Source organism: Lycium ferocissimum, chromosome 12 (assembly GCF_029784015.1).
Source record: "Lycium ferocissimum isolate CSIRO_LF1 chromosome 12, AGI_CSIRO_Lferr_CH_V1, whole genome shotgun sequence".
NCBI lineage: Eukaryota > Viridiplantae > Streptophyta > Magnoliopsida > Solanales > Solanaceae > Lycium > Lycium ferocissimum.
The window spans coordinates 40,187,386-40,211,397 of NC_081353.1; the positions used below are offsets into that span (position 1 = coordinate 40,187,386).

Below are 24,012 nucleotides of genomic sequence, written 5' to 3' on the forward strand. Positions count from 1 at the left end.
TAATTCTTTTGTAGTAAGTAATTTTTTCCACGTCAATGCTCTCTTATGATTTTTTTTAAATATTTTAAGCTGATATTAAATTTATAAGTACTAGCTAATTGCGTTCAAGGATTTAATCTTTTACTACTAGGCTGGATTTTTTTTCTTCTTATTCATTTCGAACATGCGACAACATTTATGTGTAATACTAGGCTAGACGTATTGAATTTTCGCCTCTCCTCGAGTCTCCTCTTTCTCGATCTCATTGTTATTCCCTCGAGGGGAGTATCCTCTTTCTCAGTATCCTCTTTCTCAATCTCATCGCTATTCCCTCGAGGAGAGTAACTAGAGAAGCTACATTTAATTTTCACCTCTCCTCGAGTTTCCTCTTTCTCGATCTCATCGCTATTCTCTCTCTCGAGTAACTAGATGAGCTACATTCTCCCACGCGTCATATGTTATGAGTTCGAGATTCTTAAAAGACGTGTCAAAATATTACTCCTTCCTTAAGTTTTGACACATTTATTGAAAAATTATTTAACAACAGTAATAGTAGCTGTTATTTGATTAAATTACACTTAATCTCTTCTTCATTTAACCTTTTTTTTTATATTTTTTTAATCTTTTAAACTTTTAGAAAATTGTATAGATCATTTGTTGAAGCAAGAGTAGATCTCGAAAATGTTTCTATAAGTATAAAAATGACTCTTGTATGTTACATCAATATTCTATTATGATTTGAGCTGATCATAATTGAGTACTATTTAGTTTAAGAATATTGATCTTTTACTACGAGGCTAGTTTGTTTTTCCTACTTATATTCAAATATGCGATAACATTTATGTGTTATTACTAGGCTGGACGTATGAAATTTTCACTTCTCACCAAGTCTCCTCCTTCGATCTCATCGAAATTCCCACGAGGAGAGTAACTAATGAAGCTACACTGCCAAGAGTCGTATGTTCTCTGAGTTCGAGTTTTTAAAAGATGTGCCAAAATATTACTCCTTTCTTAACTTTTGACACATTTATTAAGAAATATTTAATAACAACGAGAGTTACAGATATTTGATTAAATTACACTTAATCTCTTCTTAAGTTACCTTTTGTATCTTTTAAGCATTTAGAAGCTTGTATAGATCATTTGTTGAAGCAGTAGTCGATTTAGAAAATGTAGTTTATAATTATAACAATGACCCTTGTATCTCACATCAATGTTTCTCTTATGATTTGTTTTTATTTAAGCTGATTATAAATTTATAAGTATTAGCTAGTTCAAGGATTTTGATCTTTTATTACTAGGCTAGATTTTTTCTATTTATTTCAATATGCAATAACATTTGTGTGTTATTGCTAGGCTAGACATATTTAATTTTCACCTCTTCCCGAGTCTCCTCTTTCTCGTTCTCATCGAGGACTAACCAGAGGAGTTACATTCTACACGTGTCATATGTCATGACTTAGGGAGGGTACAATGTACGCAAATATTACCCTTATCTTGTGGAAGTAAAGATGTTATTTCTGGAAGACCTCGGCTCGAGTGCATCAAAACAAAATAGTTATGAAAGAGGAAATCGGAGTAAAGAAAACATGACAACTAATAAAAAAAGCAGTAAAAAACATACATAAAAAGAATAAGAACCATAACCAAGCAGTGCGATAACCACAACACAGGAAACGAAAAATGTTAATACATATCAAAAGGAAGAAACTACATAGCAAAGTTAATATTACGATAGACAGGGTGCGCCTCTAAACTACCACCAAGCCTAATCCTGTCGAAAAGCCTACTTGGCTTTTACCCTAATCCAAAACCTCCATACCCTCTTATCTAACATCATGTCCTCGGTAGGATGGTAATTAATGAATAAGATTTAAGCATAAGTCAGTGAAATTTTAATGTACTTTGCCCACTGAGATTCAATAGATTTTGAGAGACCTTTTTTTTGTTTGGCTATGACGAAGAAGCCAAAGTTAAAAACTCATCGCTATTTCCTCGAGGAGAGCAACTAGAGAAGCTACATTCTACCATGTGTCCTATGTCATAACTTCGAGATTATTTAAAAGACGTGTCAAAATATTACTTCTTCCTTAAGTTTTGACGTATCTATAAAATATCATTTAATAACAGTACTCGGAAGTGATATTTGACAAATTATACTTTATCTCGTCTTAATTTACCTTTTGATTTCTCCTAAGCATTTTAGAAGACTAGTTTCTCGACACGTGCGTTGCACGTATATGCCGAGTCTATGCAAATTTACATGGGACTGATAACGTCCAAATCCATTCCTCAAAGAGAAAGCGTACACGGTCGTATGCAATATAATTTACCCAACTATGAGTCGGGGTCGATCTCATAGGGAACAATATACTAGGCGATTTAAACAAGTAAGGAATTATCACTTTCTACGCTAAGCCAAACACTTGATAATATTTTGGTTTTTGAGAAAATTATGCCTAATGCCAAAATATAAACTAATCTAGAAAACAAGTAAAATGATCAATGGCCACAAGTTTGGCAATAAAGGAAACTACGCTCAAGTAACGATCCAATGTATTTCACGATTTCACAACTAAGAGCAAGTTTACGTTAGTTAGATAATGATTTCTAAAATCTCATTGAAAGTTTTCCAACCAAATCAATGAATTTCACTCTAAGCTTTTCCAAGCCTTAGAGTGTGATATCAAGCACAATCAATATAATCTCAAGTAACTTTCCTATCCCTAGCTCAAGTTATTAGATGAGGGTTATGCCCCAAGTTCTTGTTAATTAATCTTTCCCAACTCAATTCTCCTCTTCCGAGCTCAAATCGAAGTAAATGGGCGGGTCTTAGGGTTAGCTAATCCCTTAAGAAACATTAAAGAACAAGATTAACTAAAACAACATTAACTCACTTCATTAGGAATAAAAATCATTCAATACATAAGCAAAACAAGAGTTGTATCCAACACTTTAATCATAAAATATTTCCATAGACAAGATTCAAGTGAAGAAAATAAATGCTACACACTTAGATATTCATTACAAAGCAAAGAATTAAAGAAATGGAGAAAAGTTTAAGAAAGTTCTCAACCCAATCTTCAAATCTTCAATCCCAAATGTGGGTGTATGAATCCTAGCTCTCCAAGACTTGTAAAATGGCCAAAGATGATAGATAATTTGCCCAAGTCTTGCTTTTATAATTGCCCAATTTTCTCACATCAAAATATAACCAAAACAGCCCATAAGTTTGGGATTTGCAGCTCTGTCCCGTTTTTGCAAAACTGGACAGTTTTGCACAGTTTTTGCAAAACTGTCCAGTTTTTGCTATTTCTTCAATTTGGCCTCTTTTTGACTTGTTTTTCACTTGGTTTGAACCCAATTCTCTTTATAACTCAATGTACCTGAGAGACTAGCAATACACAACATAAATAGCCACATATTATCAATAAAGGATACAAAAACTAAGATAAACAGACTAGAATAAGTGGTGAAATCACCACTTATCAGGGACACACATGTCGGAAAACTAGTACTAGTATAAGCATCAAGAACAATAATGTAAGGCCCAAGTTTACCTGTTATTTAAAGAAAATAAGTTATATATACAGGTTGTGACAGACAAAAAATGGAGAGAAGTAAGCTCAGTATTCAAGTTTTCTCCAACAACAACAAGTGCTTCACATGCATTGAGGAAGTATTATTTCACTTTGCTTTATCAATTTAAACAAGTTTACTTCTTCAGACATGAAGTTCCTCTGATTGATAAATCTCTAGGTTAGTAAAATTTAAATGTGCTAATTCTTTTGTACTAAGTTATTTTTTGCACATCAATGTTCTCTTATGATTTTTCTTTTTCATATATATTTTTAGCTGATATTTAATTTATAAGTACTAGCTAGTTCAAGGAATTGATCTGTTATTACTAGGCTAGAATTTTTTTCTTCTTATTTTTTTCGAATATGCGACAACACTTATGTGTTATTACTACGCTAGACCTATTGAATTTTCACCTCTTCTCGAGTCTCCTCTTTCTCGATCTCATCGTTATTCCCTCGAGGGGAGTATCCTCTTTTTCAATCTCATCGCTATTCCCTCGAGGAGAGTAACTAGAGAAGCTACATTTAATTTTCACCTCTCCTCGAGTTTCCTCTTTCTCAATCTCATCGCTATTCTCTCTCTCGAGTAACTAGATGAGCTACATTCTCCCACGCGTCAAATCATTTGTTCAAGCAAGAGTCGATCTAGAAAATGTATCTATAATTATAAAAATGACTCTTATATGTCACATGGATGTTCTCCTATGAAACATGTAGAAAATTGTATAGATCATTTGTTCAAGCTAGAGTCGATCTAGAAAATGTTTCTATAATTATAAAATGACTCTTGTATGTCACATGGATGTTCTCTTATGATTTATTTTTATTTGAGCTGATTATAATTAAGTACTATTTAGTTTAAGAATATTGATCTTTTACTACTAGGCTAGATTTTTTTCTATTTATATTCAAATATGCGATAACATTTATGTGTTATTACTAGGCTGGACGTATGAAATTTTCACTTCTCACCGAGTCTCCTCCTTCGATCTCATCGAAATTCCCTCGAGGAGAGTAACTTATGGATCTACACTGCCACGAGTTGTATGTTTTCTGAGTTTGATTTTTTAAAAGATGTGCCAAAGTATTACTCCTTTCTTAAGTTTTGACACATTTATTAAGAAATATTTAATAACAACGATAGTTACAGATATTTGATTAAATTACACTTAAATCTCTTCTTAAGTTACCTTTTGTATCTTTTAAGCATTTAGAAAATTGTATAGATCATTGTTGAAGTAGTAGTCGATTTATAAAATGTAGTTTATAATTATAACAATGACCCTTCTATTTCACATCAATGTTCTCTTATGATTTGTTTTTATTTAAGCTGATTTTTTTTTTTTTTTTTTTTTAATATTCCCAGGTTGAGTCCTGGTAGTTGCATATTATTATTGGAAACTGGGGGGACTAGACCTTACCCCTAATATACAACAGCTGATTGTAGCCAATCAACACAAAAAAGGGAAGCTGGGATCAACATCATCTGCATTCCCAGTGATCAGCTGATCTTTATAAGGCTAGCTAACAAAAAAATTGGCTTTGTCATACCTTAATCTCACACTGGGCAGTTGTCTTTTGTCCAAAATGAACATCCCAACAGCTCCTCTAGGCAGATGATTTTCCTCTTGAATAGTCATAGGCTCAACCAACGTAGTAGCAAGCTTTGCAAAATAGTCCGCCACTCTATTAGCTTCTCTATAACAATGGGTTGATGGTCACTTGTTTGCCTTTAATGAGTGTTAAAATATCCTCAATAATAGGCTTCAACTTGAGGTTGCTGGCATTGTTTTGCAGCAGCAGATTTGTTACAAGCATTGAGTCTAGTTCAAGGATGCATTTGTTGATATTTCTTTCTTTTATCCACTGTCCAAAGATACTTTGCAGCCATAGCCTCTGCCACGTTATGGCTACTACATTGTATTTGGACATCAAATGCAAATAGAAGATCAACATTTTTATCCCTAGCCATACCTCCAATAGCTGCTTTCCCAGACTACTCCATGAAACTTCCATCAGTATTTATTTTGATCCATCCTTCATGAGGCAAGGTCCACTTTACCATTTTGCAGATGGTTCTTGGTCTGAGTTGCTCAATCTCTGTGCATATATAAGGCCATTGCAAATCCATCTTGTAGCATAGGAATGCTTTTTCCGTTGCAACTTTCATGTTCCAGAGTACTTTCTGCTCCATTCTTCTTGTGTACATATTGGTTTGACTCCCATATCTGCATTTACACCTTGCCTTCCGCAGTTCCCAAAGAAATAAGATTGGAATCACTTGAATAACCATCTTGTGGATTGCATTTTTGGTCTGAGTTTGTCCCCATTCTTGAAGAAAGATCTTTCCTGGCTTTCTTTGGTATCTAATACCCAAAGGGTGCCCAAAGAAAGACCACAATCTTTGAGCTATTTCACCTTCAAAGAAAAAGTGCTGAATTGTTTCTAGAGCTGGTACTGCACAATATAGGCAGTCAGTAGGCATATTATCTACAAACCTGCACACAGAGTTGTTAGTAAAAGGTAGTTTATTTTTAATCATTCTCCAAGAAAGAAAAGAAATTTTAAAAGGAATGTTTTTATGCCAAACTCTGTTGATCAATTGATCAGGTGGATTGTGGTTTCTCATGTCATTCCAAGCTTCTTTATTTGCAAAGATTCCATCTAAAGTAGTCTTCCAAATGAGGTAATCATCCTTGTTTGGATCTCCTATGTTGATACTGAGAATAAGCTGACAAATCTAGTTGGGCAAGATGTTGAGTAGGCTTTCAATATCCTAGGTTTGATCCCCTATTAACTCCTTCACTTGAGTTTTTGTTAAGTGCACATAGTCTGGATAGTATTTGGCAATATTACCAAGGCCTGTCCAATTGTCCCACCAAAAACTACTATCACCACTCTTAATATTCCAGGTCATATTAGGCTCTGCTTTGGTTCTGCTCTTAGTTAAAGTCTTCCAAATATGAGAATTTCCAGATGCCCATTTTTTACTCACTGGGTGGGCTCTAATACAGTATTTGACTTTTATAAATTTTGCCCATAAAGAATCTTGACTTCTAAATCTCCACCATTTCTTTAAATTCAGAGTTTCACAAATATCCTTCATTTTTCTAACCCCTATCCCCCCTCCTCCGTAGGTGAGCATAGATTTTCCCAAGAGCTCTAGTGGTAATTATTTTTACCATTTGAGGAGCCCCAAAAGAATCTCACAAAGTGCTTTTCCATCTGGTAGATAACACCTTTAGGTGGAGTGAGAGCAGTAAGGGTATAGACAGGTAAAGACTGCAATACATGCTTTATGAGAACAATTTTACCCCCAAATGATAACATATTGCTTTGCCATCCATTGAGCCTTTTGATGATCTTGGAAAGAAGCTTTTCAAAATATTCCCCTTTTATTCTTCCCAAGTAAATTAGGCATCCCAAGTATTCAAGGGGAATTGTTTATCCATGAATCTAGGAGCATCCCTGATTTTATTGACCCTAGAAAGACCAGTTCCAGGGGCTGTTAGAAAAAAACACTTGTTGTTGTTCATTTTTTTTATCCAAAGCTCTTTTCATACCAATGAATTTGTTTCATAATCATTTTGCTTGACTTAGTGTTACCACTTATGAAGATAATAATGTCATCTGCATAAGATAAATGATTAATTAGTGGCCCTGTGTTTATCATGGAAAAAGGTAAAAACAAATTGCTCATTTTGATTAAGATTATTAAGCAATCTAGCCAAAACTTCAGCACTAATAATAAAAAGAGAAAGTGAAAGAGGATCTCCCTATTTATGTCCTTGAGATGAGGTGAACAAGACATTTCTTGTGCCATTAATTATAATAAAATACCATACATTGTATATTACTCCCATCATCATGTTGGTTACCTCTTCAGAGAACCCAAACTTGTGAAGAACAGCTATTAAGAAAGGCCATGACATTCTATCATAGGCTTTAGCCATGTCTAACTTGAGAACCACATTGCCACCTTTATTTTTTAGCCATGTCTAACTTGAGAACCACATTGCCACCTTTATTCTTGCATTTGATATTCTGGACAATTTTTTGAGCCAATTGAATATTCTCTGTAATAAGCCTCCCTTTTAGAAAACCACTTTGGTTTTCAGAAATCATAAGAGGAAGCAAAGGATTAAGCCTTCTAGAAATAATCTTGGTGACAATTTTGCTGGAAAAGTTACTGAGGCTGATTGGCCTGAATTCAGCAAAATTATAAGGACATTCTACTTTTGGGATTAATACTAGAAGAGTATGTGCAAAGAATTTAGTTAGTTTTCCTCCAAGAAAGAAAAACTGTGCAAATTCTACCACATCCTTCTTGATTATATCCCAGCAACATTGGTAGAACTTTCCTGAGTATCCATCAGGACCAGCAGCACTGTCTGTGCTCATGTTAAAAACAGCCTCTTTGATCTCATCTTCTTGAGGACAACTGATCATAAAATTGTTATCTTCTTCACTTATGCATCTGGGAATGCAATCGAGAATACTAGGGTCCAGGGTGATCTGTTTGAGGTTGAATAATTGTTGAAAGTGTTTGAGAGCCACTTTAGCAATCTTTTCATCTCCAGAAACCCATCTTCCCCTATTATTCATAATTCTAGTCAGACTAAGTCTTCTTTTTTTGTCCCTTATCACAGAATGAAAATACTTAGTGTTGTTGTCCCCCTCCTCAAACCACCTCACTTGAGATTTTTGCTTTAGAATACTATCCTACTTGTTCAACCAATAGATATATTCAGCATGCCCTTTGTTGAGTTCCTCTCTACTATCTTCTGTTCTCAACTCCATATCCTTGTCTTCCAAAAATTGCATCCTAGCTTCCCATATCTCGGTATTTTCATGAACATCTCCTATTTCTTCCCTTGACCATTTAGAAAGTCTTTTTCCCAATCTTTTGAGTTTTTGTCGCAATCTCCATATGGGGTTTCCTTGAATGTGCAAACTCCAATCAGCAGTAACTATATCCCTGAAATCTTCTTGTAAGGTCCAGAAATTCAAAAACTTGAAGTACTTCATGCCACTGCCTTGATCATTCTTACATTTGAGTAGCATAGGCCTATGATCAGAACCAGCCCTTGGCAGGTGCTTCACAGTGTTGGAACTGTATTTTGGGCCCATTGGTCATTCACAAAAACTTAGTCTAACCTTTTCCATATCGTCAAGCTTGGAATCCAATTGTTACACCATGTGTAATTTGAACCAATATACCCAATGTCCACCATTCCACAACAGTCCATGCATTCAGAAAAATCATAACTCTCCACATTTCTATGAGGTAACCCTCCAATCTTTTCTTCAGGATGGACGATTACATTAAAATCCCCTCCTATGCACCAAGGTTTATTGATTACCCTGTTGAGATCTTCCAGACTGCTCCACAGCTCCATTATTTCAGTAGAAGTACACTTAGCATAGCAGTTACAAACATCTCCTGACAGTTTTGATTTTTTTGAACTTTTAAAGTCATTTGCTGAACATGATTCTGTATCACACTAATATCACATCCATCTCACCAAAAACACCATATTTTGCCATTGATGTTGGAGATGCAATGATTGAAACCCAAGAATCTTTTGTAACCCTCTATTTTATTGCTATTTACCAATGGTTCTGAAATAGCAACCATGTCAGTCTTGTATTTATTGACCATTCTTTAGTCTGTGAATGACTTCCTTGATCTAACTCCTCTAATGTTCCAGATGATTGCACTGATCATTAGAAACATTTAATGTTTGGATTTTTTGTTCTTCCCCCCTCTGCTAGAAGGTGAAGATTTCTTTTTGTTTGTCTTGCTGCTCTTGTTGTTCTTCTTGTTTTTGTTTTTGTCTCCTTTGTTTAGAGACATGTCACTCTCTTGTTGCTGACTATTTTCTTCCTCATGATTTTTCTTCTCCACCTCTTGCTTTTCTATCATGTTGTCTTAGTTGCTTACTATGTTCCCTTCTTTAGTATTGCTTTCCTTGATTTAGTTGCTTTTGTTTTCACCTGTTCTGCTTTCAGTGCTCATGTCCATGTTTATATCAGGTGGGATGCTCTTGCTAGCCCTTTTTTTAATCTTGTTCCCTTTCTCATATCCTCTAATCTTACTTCTGCTTCTTCTTTCAGGTGAGATACAAATTCTACCACATATTTCTCTCAAGTGTTGTTGTGCATCACTTTCTTTCTATGATTGTTGTGCTTTTTCATTTTCCTTCCATTCTTCTTGCTTGCTGACTTCAGTGTTTTCTTCTTCATTGATGCCCATCCTCTCTTGATAGATGTAGGTTTCTAACGTGTTGTCATTCAAGTCTACTACCAAATTGATTCCAGGATGATTTTTATAGCAGTTGGAAGGCTAGAGGATTTTGTAGCAGCAACCTCTTTGAAGTTGTCATTTATATTCTCCCCAGTACCTTTTTTATGCATATCTTCCTGGTTTCCCCTTTCAGCATCTGTGGACTTTATCTGGTCAACAGTATCTTGTTGTTGATTAACCTCTTTCTCAGCATTTCTAGTATCAATTTCCCCTTCACTGTATTCTTCCTCTACCCTTTCCTGTTCCTTTGACTCAGTGCTCTCACCCTCCACAATTTTGTTGTTCACTTCTTCTATACTTTCCTTTCTCATATTGACTTTCACCTTTTTTCTTTTTTTTGGCATCTTCTTTTTTAACTTGCTCAGTCTTTCTTTAAGAACAGAACTAGTTTTTTGCCCTGTTTCTTTTCTAGCTTGTTCCTTCTCTTTTTCTTTTTTTTGCCCTTTGTGTACATGCTTGTCCTTTTTTTCCTCCTCTTGTTGCTGAACCTCTTCTTTCTCATTTTGTTGCATCTGATTCTCACCTTTTTTTTTTCCTTTCCTGGGTTCATGGTTCATGTTCTTCTCTGTGCCCTCAACTTGCAGCTCCTCCTTCTGATCTTGTTCAGTGATTATGTCATTTTCTTTTTTGGCACTTGATTCAGCTACCTCAACAACCTTATTGTTCTTATCAGCTTTGTTCCTTTCCTCAGCCTTTTTTTTTGTTCCACCCTTCTACATTAAGCAATTGAGTGTCCCAAAATCTTACAAAATCTGCAGTACTTTGGTACATTTTCATATTCCAATCTCTGATAGAATCCCTTCAGAGGAGAATTATCCTTTTCTATTCCAACAAAGATAGAGTTCACTTTTGGTTTAGTAAGGTCTACCTCTAGCCTAACCTTTGCCATGCTTGGTCTAGTTCTATAATCGGTGGCAAAGTCAACTGTAAGAGGTAAACCAGCAGGTTCCACTATCTGTTTTACATAATTCCAAGAGTGGCAGTGGTATGGGAGTTCCGGCAACAACACCCAAACTGGGACTATAGGGGAATCTTCATCACGTTTGAAATTAGGGGACCATTTTTCATACCACATTACTTGTCCCTGAATCTCTACAGACCTTCTTACCAAACATTCTTAAAATCTTCCTCTTTCAAGACCCCAATTCTACAAGTACCTTTAACAGTGATTTTTTCAGCAAATTTTGAACGAATTTTATCAAGTTGGGGACGGGTTTTGATGAATTTACCTACAAGAGTAAATTTGCATTCCTCCGCCATCACTTCATAAAAGTCCTTAGCTTTAAATAAGACCGTAGGTACACCATTGTGGGTGGTGCTCCGAGCTTTGACGCTTGGATTCCCAAATCTATTTTTGCTAGGGCTTGGGATGGGTGGATTTTGAATTGTCATAGCATAGTTGATGTTTTCTTGAGTTTCATCAGTCAATAGAATCGGGTTGTCATTTTCTGGATTTTTATCTATCAGACACGCCGTTTCCGGCACCTCCCGAGTCTCCTCTTTCTCGTTCTCATCGAGGACTAACTAGAGGAGCTACATTCTGCATGTGTCATATGTCATGACTTAGGGAGGGTACAATGTACGCAGATATTACCCTTATCTTGCGGAGGTAAAGATGTTATTTCCGGAAGACCTCGGCTCGAGTGCATCAAAATAAAATATTTATGAAAGAGGAAATCGGTGTAAAGCAAACATGACAACTAATAAAGAAAGCAGTAAAAAAACATACATAAAAAGAATAATCACAACAACCAAGTAGTGCGATAACCACAACACACGAAACGAAAAATGTTAACAAATATCAAAAGCAAGAAACTACATAACAAAGCTAATACTATGACATACACGGTGCTTTAGACTACCACCAAGCCTAATCCTATCGAAAAGCCTACTTGGCTTTTACCCGAATCCGAAACATTGTGACTATCTTTATGGTGAGACTTTCCTGATTCTTTGTGACTATCTTTATGGTTAGACTTTCCTGATTATCGTTAGTAGCTACATTCTCCCATGTGTCATATGTCATGACTTCAAAATTATCTAAAAGACGTGTCAAAATATTACTTCTTCCATAAGTTTTGACGTGTCTATTAAATATCACTTAATAACAAAGAATCGGAAGTGTTATTTGACTAAATTATACTTTATCAATTCTTAATTTAACTTTTTATTTCTCCTAAACATTTTAGAAGTCTAGTTTCTCGACACGTGCATTGCATGTATATGCCGAGTCATGTAATATTGTTCTTTTATATAATAATATAAACATTATAATTAAACTAATGATTTGTGTAAATAATTATACATAAGAGAATAGATATAAGTTTTTGTGATTGATTAATGTGGATTATATAATTGGGTGTTGTCGGACTTACGAAGGTAAACAATCAAAATTTAATTAAATTCATGTGATTTTTTTACTATTTTGATTTTATGAGGTACACATAATATGTAATAAAGTGAACCTCACATGCCTTGTGTACGTGCATTTCATGTGTTCAGGAGCGGCAGAGCTACAATTCTGGTTAGGGTTCCGCATAACTCAATAACTCTAGGCCAAATCCTGTATTAGTATTTAAAAATTCGCTTATATTATATAATAATTTATGCAGAATCTGTACATTATTTTCCAAAAGTCAGGTTCCGTAAACTCAAAAGGCATAATTGATTCTTCTAAATAACTTGTTAAGGTTAACTCTTTAATATTTTATACCTCTTATAATATGAAAGAAATACTTCACATTGCTTGCTAAAACACATCAATATAGAAATCAAAAAAGGATCTCGCATTGTAGTGGAAATATTCTCACTTTTATATACATCCACAATTTATGTTGAAATTCATGATCAAAGGTCACCAACGCCAAGGGAGTTAATTCAAAAGTCTGTGAAGATGTTTCTGAAGCAAATCTTGAGAAGCCAGAACTGAAAGCAGCAACTTATGCCGATAAAGTGAAATCTGGACCAAATAATCCTATCACTAGCAATACTGTTCACGACGTATCTGCTTCCAAGCCACCCCAGCTTCATAGGGGTGATGCAGCTGCAAATAGACCAGAGGAAAATAAACCTACGGGGCAAATATAGCCATTAGCTGAGAGAGAGCCTCAAGTTGCAGCAGTGGCCACAGGGAAGCCATCTGCTACCAGTGGCTCTCCTGAGCACGGGGACATTCTTATTGACATTAATGACCACTATCCCCGAGAGTTCCTCTCTGATATTTTTTCCCAAGCTAAAATAATGGGTGATTCATCAGTGCCTGTTCCACTGCGCGCTGATGGAACTGCTTTGAGTTTGAATATGGAGAACCATGAACCAAAGCACTGGTCTTTTTTTAAAAAGGTAGCCCAAGATGATTTCGTCAGAAAAGACGTGTCTCTGATAGACCAGGATCATCTTAGTCTCTCTTCTACTTGTGCAAAGGTTGAGGATGAAGCATCCATTGATTATGGTTATCCTCCTTTTAGTGGTGGAGCTATGATAGACCATATGGACTCCCGAATGAATATTGAAGGTGATATTCAACACCCATCACGCGAGAATGTTGAACCGTCCACCATGAATGTGCCTTCAGATTACAATCCTTCTCAAACCACTATCATTCAAAGCACACAGTATGATGGTGCAATGCATTTAAAAGTACCCGAATCCGATTATTAGGATGAGAACCAAGAACTTCAGGATATTGGTTTTCCACTCATCGTTCTCTCTATGACAAATTTTGATCGAAACTCATTGCAGATTATCAAGAATGAAGATCTTGAGGAGTTGAGGGAATTGGGTTCCATATTTGGAACTGTTTACCATGGAAAATGGAGAGGAACTGATGTTGCCATAAAGAAAATAAAGAAAAGTTGTTTCATAGGTCGCTCATCAGAGTAGGAGAGATTGACTCACGAGTTTTGGCGTGAAGCTGAAATTCTTTCAAAGCTTCATCATCCAAATGTGGTGACATTTTATGGTGTAGTGCAAGATGGGCCAGGGGGAACTCTTGCCACAGTAATAGAATTCATGGTGAATGGGTCTCTCAGACATGTTTTGCTTTGTAAGGACAGACACCTAGATCGCCGCAAGAAGCTCATAATTGCAATGGATGCTGCATTTGGAATGGAATATCTCCATTCAAAGAATATTGTACATTTTGATATGAAATGTGACAATTTGCTTGTCAACTTAAAAGATCCTTCCCGACCCATCTGTAAAGTCGGTGACTTTGGACTTTCAAAAATAAAGAGAAATACGTTCGTAACTCGTGGTGTTTGGGGAACCCTTCCATGGATGGTTCCAGAGCTATTGAATGGTAGCAGTAGTGAGGTTTCTGAGAAGGTTGATGTTTTTTCCTTTGGGATTGTGCTTTGGGAAATTCTGATTGGCGAGGAACCTTATGCTAATATGCATTATGGACCAATTATAGGTGGTATAGTCAACAACACCTTGAGACCATGAAAGTTGTAGAGCGTTCCAAGATATACTACGACACCGTGTGGAGAATTCTTATAGAACAGTGTTGTTGGGCTCCGCATTCTTCCAGAAGGCCATGTTTTACCGAAATTGCCGACGCTTACGTGCTATGTCCGCGACATGCCCAACAAGACCACAAGCTCATGCACCTCAAAACCAATTACCCAAGTAATGACGTGGGCAATTTTTCTCGCATTCTTGCCTTCATATTCTATGAGCGGTTTCTATAAGGTTACCGGATATATCCGTATATCATATTTAGTGGGGAATTGCCTCCTTCAGTGGTGTGAAATAACATCGTTGAAAAACTAATGAGCAAATGAGTATATATATTATTCTGGAGAAACATGAAAAAAAAAATCATGATATATTGCAACTTGTAAAGCATCATTTGTATCTAAAAATGGAACCTTTGGCCTTTGAAAGAGACTGATGTTGGTTCATGAGATAAAAGAGTTTTCCTTTTTGCACAAAAAAAAAAAAAAAAAAAAAGGTCACCAACCTTTAAATGGTATCAAAATGTAAACTTCATTTATTCTAATAATTTCAAGAGTATTTCAAGTATTAATGTAAGTTTAATTCATGCCCTGTAACGACCTTGAGACGATGATAATTTATCCAAACATTTACAGAAATTGTACCTAAAAAGCCAATATTCTAACACTCTAGCCTTTTAGGTAAGGCAATTATATATAATCGAGAATAAAAAAAATACTTAGAACCTTGCAAATAATCCAATTTGTTGGAAGGTTTCTGTGTGCTCCGCTTCTCAAATTGAATCTTGTATTTAATTATTAATTAAAAGCAAAAAGCCAAAAGGCGGGGGCATAAGACATAAAAAATACGTTTTACATTTGTCTGTGTGCGCAAGGCATAAGCCTCAAGGCATGTGCGTAAGCCCCATTTTATTTTTTATTTTTTTGTATCCGTAAAATATTATAATTACAATAAATATTTTTAAATGGGTAAAGTTACATAAAAAAGAAGCCGTAAATAAATGATAAGGGTAACATTAGTATTTATATTAGTGAGGATCAAGTCAAGTCAATCGATATTAGCCATGTGTTTAAAAGACATTACCCGGGGATGTTATTGTAAAAATTTTATTTAATAATATGAAGATTTGAGTAGTTTAGTTCAAAATTTTAAAACGTAGATAGTATTTTTTTCTTTCTTTTGTTATATATATTTTGTACTTCTTTTTACAATATTCAATATTATTTAAGAGAAACTTAAACCATAAAATCATCGGTAAAATTTTTGGGGCCTCAAAAGTTTGAGGGTCTAAAACAAAAGCTTTACTAGCCTCACCTTGAGCCACCCCTCACAAAAATTGTAATTATATATAACATAATTTTACAATTATAAACAATACAATGAAATAAAAGCTATAATGGAATACAAATCAACTTTAACATCTTAACTTTTCAATCAATGAAAAAATCATAAAACAATATTATTATCATACTAGTATTGTAATTAAAACGTAATTCCTTCATGAATAAAATGAAAATTACTTTCAAATAGCAAAATAATAAAATATGATAATTTTGATATATAAGACAAAAGACCAAAGACAAGTGAAAATGTACAAATTGGCTATGTATTTTTAAAAGAAATATTATGATATTCACCCTCACGATGTTCTCAAATAGTAAATATGCAATACTACAACTGGTTATTTGAGTTACACTCGATCTTCTCATTTCTATAGATGAAAAACTATTAAGTATCATTCATTTGTTAAAGCATTATGAGGGTCTATGATTTTAATTAAGTAATTTAACATATAATTTGTGTAAGAATCTGTAGGCGCGCCCCGAGCGTTGGGCTTTAGTGCGTGTTCATGGCGTACCGGGCGCTTAGGACGTAAGCCTCACAGGAACTAAGCCCTGCACGTGAGTCCGGGGACGTTTTGCCAGTGCCTCGCCCTGAGGCGAGTCTTGAAACTGCCTTTTAATCGGGGCGTTATGCGTGTTTAGGGCGTACAATGCGCGCTTAGGACGTAAGCCTAACAAGAACTAAGCCCCGCACGTAAGCCCTCGAGTGTTTTGCCAGTGCCTCGCCCCGAGGCCAGTCTTAAAACCGCCTTTCAAAACTCGATTAAAAGTCAGCCACTTTAGAAACCCCAACCAACAAGTGCAATGGTTGAAAACCAAATTGAAAGTGGAAAACCGTTAGTCATCTTTGTAACTAAATTAATTATGATTACACCCTTCACACGCGTTTGGTATTTTTTTTATAAGTAAGATATTTAAGTTAATAAGAAGAGTATTTTTGTAATATAAATTTTAAGCTAGAGGTTTCCTGCTTTTCATAGTGTAATGAGAAATACTTTTATGTATAATTAGAGAAAGTTTTACTCCTTGTATTTCAAACTTCATGGAGTAGAAGCCAATTTTATTTTTACTTTTATATAGTTTATAATTAGGAAAAGTTTTACTCCTTGTATTTAGCAGTGTAATTTTTATTTTATTAGTGGATTCTCATCATGTAATAGGAGGTTAATTATATTTTAACTAGGTTATCAATTAATTCTTATTCGGAAATTTACTTTTAAATATAATTATCTGATAAATGACTTGATTGTGTAATGATTTTTACATGGTGATGGGACCAGTACGTATAATTTAAACTATTGGTTAAAATAAAATGTTCTTGTTATTATAGGCATGAAGGGTGAACTTGAATTCCATACCTCGATTTATTTTTGTTTATATTTGTCTTCTTGTCTTTGGCTTGTCACTAGTGGTGCTAAATTGTTCTCGTGGATTTATATATACTAGTTTCTCGGCACGTGCGTTGCACGTGTATATCATGTCATGTAGTACATGTTATTGTAAAACAGTATCAATAATGTTGAGATAAAATTTTGAGTAAACAATTATACATCAAAAGAATAAAGTACAAGTTTCTATGAATGATTAATGTGGATTGTCGTACGCTCGAGATTAAGATGATTGGATATCGTTTGAACCTACAAAGCTGTGGAATCAAAGTTAAATTAGATATGTTTACGACTTTCTTGATTATTTCGATTATATGAGGTACAAACATGTAATTAAGTACATATCTCACCTAATACCTTCTTATGGACGATATTGCCGGTACATGTTTCTTTCAGTTGTTCGGTTAATCTGTCATAACCAAATGTCTTATTGTAGACATTAATATCCCTCTTAAGAATGCAATGTAAAGTCCTTCATTTAGAAGAAAGATAACAAAATGAAAATGGGGGAAGGGTGTACTAATATCTTGGCTTTCTTGAACTTTTCCATCTGTTTAAAACCTACCAATTCTCTTTTTTTGTATCATCAACTTGTTGTGATTCCTTTGAGCATTCATCCAATTTCCTCTTCAATACTTTGTTAATATGTCGGATCTGTAAATTACAACTCAACACAAGATCCAATGTGTTATGCCAAATAATACATCTGCACTTAAAATAGTAGAGTAGTATTAATTTAATACATAATATCAAACCAGACACGTCTACACCTTTTTATGAACGTGCACATTATTTTATTCAGGTGTACTACAAACAATTTCTTGCCTAACTGGAAAAACATCACAGAAATTAAAAGTAGCGCAATACATAACTATTAGCCTGAAAAGAATACCATTATATGGAAATAGTGCATTGTTAAAGATTAAAGTGAAAGAACGCATACCTTCACCAAGACACAGAATCTTTCGTCCAATTTAGCAGTCATGCATGTGGAGAGCCTTAGAATGGAAATGAGGACGACCCAAAAACATGAGGATTCTGCGTTGTAGTTTTTTCAAGTCTTTTGTGATACCAGATCTCCTGTTCATTTGCAAAACCAAGCTTAGAGAGGTATAATTTTGTGACTATTCGAAGCAACACATTGTTATCTATATTTTATGTAGTGAGATCACTTTTCCTACCTATCAACAGCTTGCAGAAACCATAAAATATTTATGATCTGCCTCTAATCTAACAATTGAAAAGATAAGAAAAACACCATGTACAATAATTATAAAAAATCAAGATCTGCAAAGCAATAATCTAAATTAATAGAAGAAGACGAATCAAATTGACTAACTTCTACAAACTAACTACCAGAGGATATGCAATTGCTATTCTGCATGCTAGCTGTATCTGGTTCTGGAGTTTTTGCAGTGCCACAAGCCTCCTGATCAGTTGGAAAAAGCAATTGAAATGAGAAAACGAAAATAAATAGAAGAACACAACATGTAACTTGCTGAAGTGCATATTTACATTTGCTAAAGTAAATATTTGGTTTGAATTTTTGGATTATGGATTGGACTTCGGATTTTATTTTTAAAATTTATGGATTTCGGATTGGATATGAATTTAGTACTATGGATTTTTTGATATCCGAAAATTTGAAATTTTTATATCTTTTATCTAGACCTACTTATATCATATGTACCCAGTACTAATAAGTCTAATTTCTAAAGGTTCAATAGATTAGTACCTAAGACCCTACTCATTAAAATATTAAATCCAATATACAATTCTCTACTAAATGAAATATAATACAGGGTTTTCTTACTTCTCAAGTCTCACATTAGTGTCACCCACGACAGAGTTCTTTGTTATTTTTCCAGATGACTACTTAGATTTATTTTGTTCATTTTCACTGTTTCAAAATGCTTTTATTTGGTATGGATTTACTATGTTGGACATGACTTGGATTTGTTAATCCTAATTTGAATTGGCAGATTTTTTTTTTTTTTTTACTGAGCAATTAAGATTTAGATTTACCTCAGTGGAACTAACACATGAATTTCATTCCTAATAAGTATGTCTTAAGTCTCAAGAGTCAAATCCGAAAATCCGAAATATCCAAACCAAATAATCTGAAACCAAACTTAAAATATCCAATCCAATCCGAACTTATTTGGATTGGATTTGGATTGTAATTTCTTCAATCTGAAAATCGAATATTCAAACCGAAAATTTCATATCCAATCCGATGACCCAAACGCCCACTCCTAGTGAAATCCTACTCAGTGACAACTTTTTTCTCTCTAAAATGTCATACTTAACTCTTTTACCTTACAAGTCAAATCAACCCCTTAACCTAATGGGATTAATAGGAGCTATGTTATATAAATTTTTTTCATGTCTTGATGTGACCTAAATCAAACATGTGCAACATAGGTGTGACTACTCACATTAAAGGCAACTCTAGAATTGAAACTTGATGGTTCAATCTTTAAATTCTTACCGTTGAATTCATTGCAGTGTTGAGATCATGTGCTCAAAATTCAATATTTCTAATTCTCACACACACCGGACGAAAATTCTAGATTCAATTGAACCTACCTCATATGAATTCTTCCAAATACAGTAAAAATTTAAAAGAAATTGCATGTTTACATATCAAATACTTACACACATAAAGTAAATATGTGTCCTTAGCATTATTGATTGGAACACATTTTACCAGCTTTAAGATTTTTGAGTAACCAAATGCTGTCCCACAATGTTGCTCGGACTCTCCAATATATTGTGGCACCCATGTCAGATTCTCCAAAAATGCACAAATTTTGGAGAATTCGACACGTATCCCTCAATATTTCTGAAGAGTCCGAGTACCAATACGTTATATTGTTACTACATTATTACGAATCAAGACTACTCTAGTAGCCCTGGTGAGTGTCTTTCATACAATTTCGTTTTCTTTTAAAATGTTACAGCATTATTCAATGAACTTCACATTGGCTATTGTGTTTTTTCTTGTGTATTTAGGGTCAATGTGTTTCCAAGCTGAAGGGACAATTCATGCCAAATTTGACTGTGGTTATTTGGTGTCCATCAAAATGGGATCTGAAGTTCTCAATGGAGTACTTTACCATCCACGACAACCAGCTCCATCATCTTCTTCCAAATTACCTGCACAAACGTGCAACGCCATTGTACCTTACAATCTGCCACCTTACCACTATTCAGGAGGGAGGAACAGGAGGAGGAAGGATGGAGACCCTAACCGCCCGAAACCTAATAGGAGTGGTTACAACTTCTTTGCTGAAAAACATTCCAAGCTCTACTCTCTTTATCCAAATAGAGAGAGGCAATTCACTAAGATGATTGGAGAATCTTGGAACAATATCTCCCGAAGAAAAACTGTAAGCATGCTTAAACTAGATCATTCTGTATTTTGAAGATTCATCATAAATTGAGAAAGAGAAACTAACTCTTACATAATATTGGAATGCGGGCTTTTAAATGAGCAACATGAATACCTAGGATTCAATAGTCGGCTCCGACTTGCTTGGGATTGAAGCATAGTTGCTTTATACTCAAACTCAATCAGTAAAACAAAATTATATATACTGATTGTTAATCTATGCATGCAGGTGTATCAAAACTATGGGGTGAAAGACAAGGAAAGGTACCAGAAGGAATTGAAGGAGTATAAGGAAAGATTGATGACCAGCTGCTAAAGGTGACTGACTGGCAGAAGAAGAGGAGCAGGATAAATAGTTCATTTCGCTTAAGATCATCATGTAAATTTTCCATTGTACTAATCTAGTTCCAAAACTGCAGCTTTTCCGTGGATCAAACGTTGTTATAGCTTATGTAAGATAGTCCAAGACTATTTCCGAAACTGTATTTTCTCAAAAAAATTGTTTTCCTAGACTAATTCTCATGCTTATAAGATGGTCTTGTTTATCAAACTTCAGACTTGTGATCATAAAATTCCAGACTTCTACAAATCATACCAAAAAATATTGTATCTTTTTTGTGATTAGGATGTAATTGCAGGATCAAGAATTGGTTCAGCCGATATAACATAGTCCAGATTGACACTTCTAGTTCAATAAAAGGAAATGGACACAGTTTTTTATCCATAAAAGACACAGGAAGTAGGATATAAAGATATTCGAGGTGCGACAATTAATCATAGGATATAAAGATATTCGAGGTGCGACAATTAATCTTTCCGAGAAAAAAAATATCCTTGTAGGAGAGTTACTACGATTGGTTCACAACTATCCCACAATATCTAGATCACATCTCAAATAAACTTCAACATAATCTCCTTGATGCATTGTCGGTAAACTATCATTATTCAACCCACAGAAGTAGTTGTAGCTAGTCTAACTGAAGAAAGTGCCACTCAGAATATCTCAAGAAACACAACATTATGATCTATGAAAGCAAATGATTTGAACAAGTCCTAGGAGGGAACGGGTGAGGTCTGCATTTCAACTACCTTCTTCCATGATTCTCTACCGGATATCTCACCCCACCACCTTTCCACATTCTTTCTTGAAGTGAAGAGCTCTGCTCTGTCTGTTCCGTTCACCAGGTATTGGATGTTTGGAAGGTGAGAGAGATCGGCCAATGTGAATTCATCTCCGGCCAAGTACTGATTCTCTCCGAGCCTCTTTTCATACACATCAAGCACTTTTTTGAGCTTCTCTTCGTTCTGTCTGATCAAGTTCTCGTCTTGTTTGAGCTTCATTCGTGGTGCAAAAGCCAACTGGAATACAAGAATTGAACTTGGTGGATTGAAACTTTGTCCTTCTGCCTCTATCCATTGGTCTATAGATGCTTTCTCTAACGGGTTTGTTCCGTATAGTCCCTTGTTCCCTTGACTCCCATATTTGTCACATATGTACCTATTTATAGATCTGGATTCTGGGTTTACCAAAAAGAAAAGATAGGCAACAATGTAAACCCAAATTCCATACTAGTATAAGCATCATGAAAGCAAACCCAATTCTGTACTAGTCTAAGCATCATGAACCATAATGCAAGAACCAAATTCTACATTAGCATAAGCATTATGAAACAATGTTAAGACCCAAATTCCATACTAGTATGAGCGTCATGAACACATACTAGTATAAACATCATCAACAACACCGCATCATAAGTAACAGTGTATGACCCAAATTCCATACTAGTATAGGCATTATCAACAACAACATCGTGTCATAAGTAACAGTGTACGACCCAAATTCCATACTAGTATAGGCATTATCAACAACAACATCGTGTCATAAGTAACAGTGTACGACCCAAATTCCATACTAGTATAGGCATTATCAACAACAACATCGTGTCATAAGTAACAGTGTACGACCCAAATTCCATACTAGTATAGGCATCATCAACAACATCATATCATAAGTACCAGTGTAAGGCTCAAATTCCATACTAGTATAGGCATCATCAACAGCGTCGCATCATACGTAATAGTGTAAGACCCAAATTCCATATTAGTATAACCATCATGAACAGTAATGTAGACCCAACTTCCATACTAGTATAAGCATCATTTACAACAATGTACAAGCCAAATTGCAGCATCAAGTACAATAATGTAAGACCCAATTTCCACACTAGTTTAAGCGTCATTAACAACAATGTACAACCAAGTTGCATACTAGTAAAAGCCTCATTTACAACAATGTACAACCCAAATTGCATACTAGTATAAGCTTCATAAACAACAATATAACACCTAAGTTCCATACAAGATAGGATAAACATCATCAGATCATATGATGTTCGGAAAAAGACTACAAACTCAAGTTCCTTACTAGAATAAGCACCACCAACAGCAGTGTAAGGCCCATATTCCATCCCAGTGTAAGCAAAGAAAAAGAACAAGAACCCAAATTATACAACACTACTATAAAGCAGTTTAAAGATCCAATTTTTTAGACTGACCCCATATTTACAGGGCTATGTGGACTGGGGAGGATTTTAGAAAATGGGGAATATGAAGGACTAGAAGTGTAATTACCAAACAGAGTGATCGCCTCATCTTGAAAAGCTGGGACTTGACCAAAGGGCTGATGAAAATTAGGAAAGTGAGAGATAGTGAGGGAAATTACTAAAAGAAAAATAGGTAATGGTAAAAAACACAATTCAACCATCACTTTTTTACGAGTTTCACATCCTAATTACCACTTTTTTGCGAGTTTCGCATCCTAACTACCATTTGTTCCCTTTTTTCTACCTGAATTATCACCATTTATATATTAAAATACACCTAGTTGAGTAGAAGGTGATAGTTCAATTAGGATATATCAAGGTGTTATAATACAAATATCGTGTTTTAATACTAAGTGGTGATAATTCAGCTAGGAATAGGAAATGACTATTCCTTAGGCTGATGGTTCAGATGTATTTTTGAACATTAACTCAAACAAAAACCCCTGGGTGTAACAAAAAAACTTACCTGAATTTTGAGATAATCAGGTTTCTTGTGTTCCCCTTTAGCCATGTTAACTGGTTGGAGCTGAAAGGGAACATCTTTTTCAAGAAGACAAGCTAGAACTCTTGACACTGCTGTTGATAATGTTGGTCCGTACACTTTCACTGGAGTGGCCATTGGAGAAAGCTATAAAATCAAGAAAGTAAAGTTGTGTCTGTTTCTTCTTTGTGAATTATGTTTGCTCTCTATACTCTTCAATGGGTACATTATCCTTTTCTTCACGAGAATGGTTAAGCGGGACCACCTTTTTTTTTTTCTTTTTCAAAAGTGTTATAGGTGATAGGTCTGGTAGGCTAAACCGCTAAACTATTAAGGAAATTTAAATATTCAACTAACCTTTTGAATACATGTCTATCTGTGGTCATTTTTTTCCAAAGATAGCTAGATAACTTTGTGGCTATGAGCTCGCCATGTTATCATAAATTCGTGTGCTGGAATCAGCCAAGACAATGTTATT

At 35.0% G+C, this 24,012-nt stretch overlaps 2 protein-coding genes and 1 long non-coding RNA gene across 3 annotated transcripts; 2 read left to right on the plus strand and 1 right to left on the minus strand.

Moving 5' to 3' along the window:
• Positions 1–12,938: 12,938 nt before the first annotated feature.
• Positions 12,939–13,548, plus strand: LOC132038922 (uncharacterized). Its single transcript, XM_059429418.1, has one exon. It carries the CDS (start codon positions 13,108–13,110, stop codon positions 13,525–13,527), a length of 420 nt encoding a protein of 139 aa, XP_059285401.1. The 5' UTR covers positions 12,939–13,107; the 3' UTR covers positions 13,528–13,548.
• A 7,458-nt stretch (positions 13,549–21,006) lies between these two features.
• Positions 21,007–21,407, plus strand: LOC132038923 (uncharacterized). The gene is made up of 2 exons (XR_009410313.1): positions 21,007–21,211; positions 21,249–21,407. It is a non-coding gene; the product is annotated as an uncharacterized LOC132038923 (long non-coding RNA).
• LOC132038921 (glutathione S-transferase-like) lies at positions 21,235–23,800 on the minus strand. The gene is made up of 3 exons (XM_059429417.1): positions 23,520–23,800; positions 23,082–23,130; positions 21,235–21,967 (listed from the first exon to the last, which is right to left on the minus strand). The coding sequence occupies exons 1-3, from the start codon at positions 23,670–23,672 to the stop codon at positions 21,504–21,506; spliced, it is 666 nt and encodes a 221-aa protein (XP_059285400.1). The 5' UTR covers positions 23,673–23,800; the 3' UTR covers positions 21,235–21,503.
• Between the last annotated feature and the right edge of the window lie 212 nt (positions 23,801–24,012).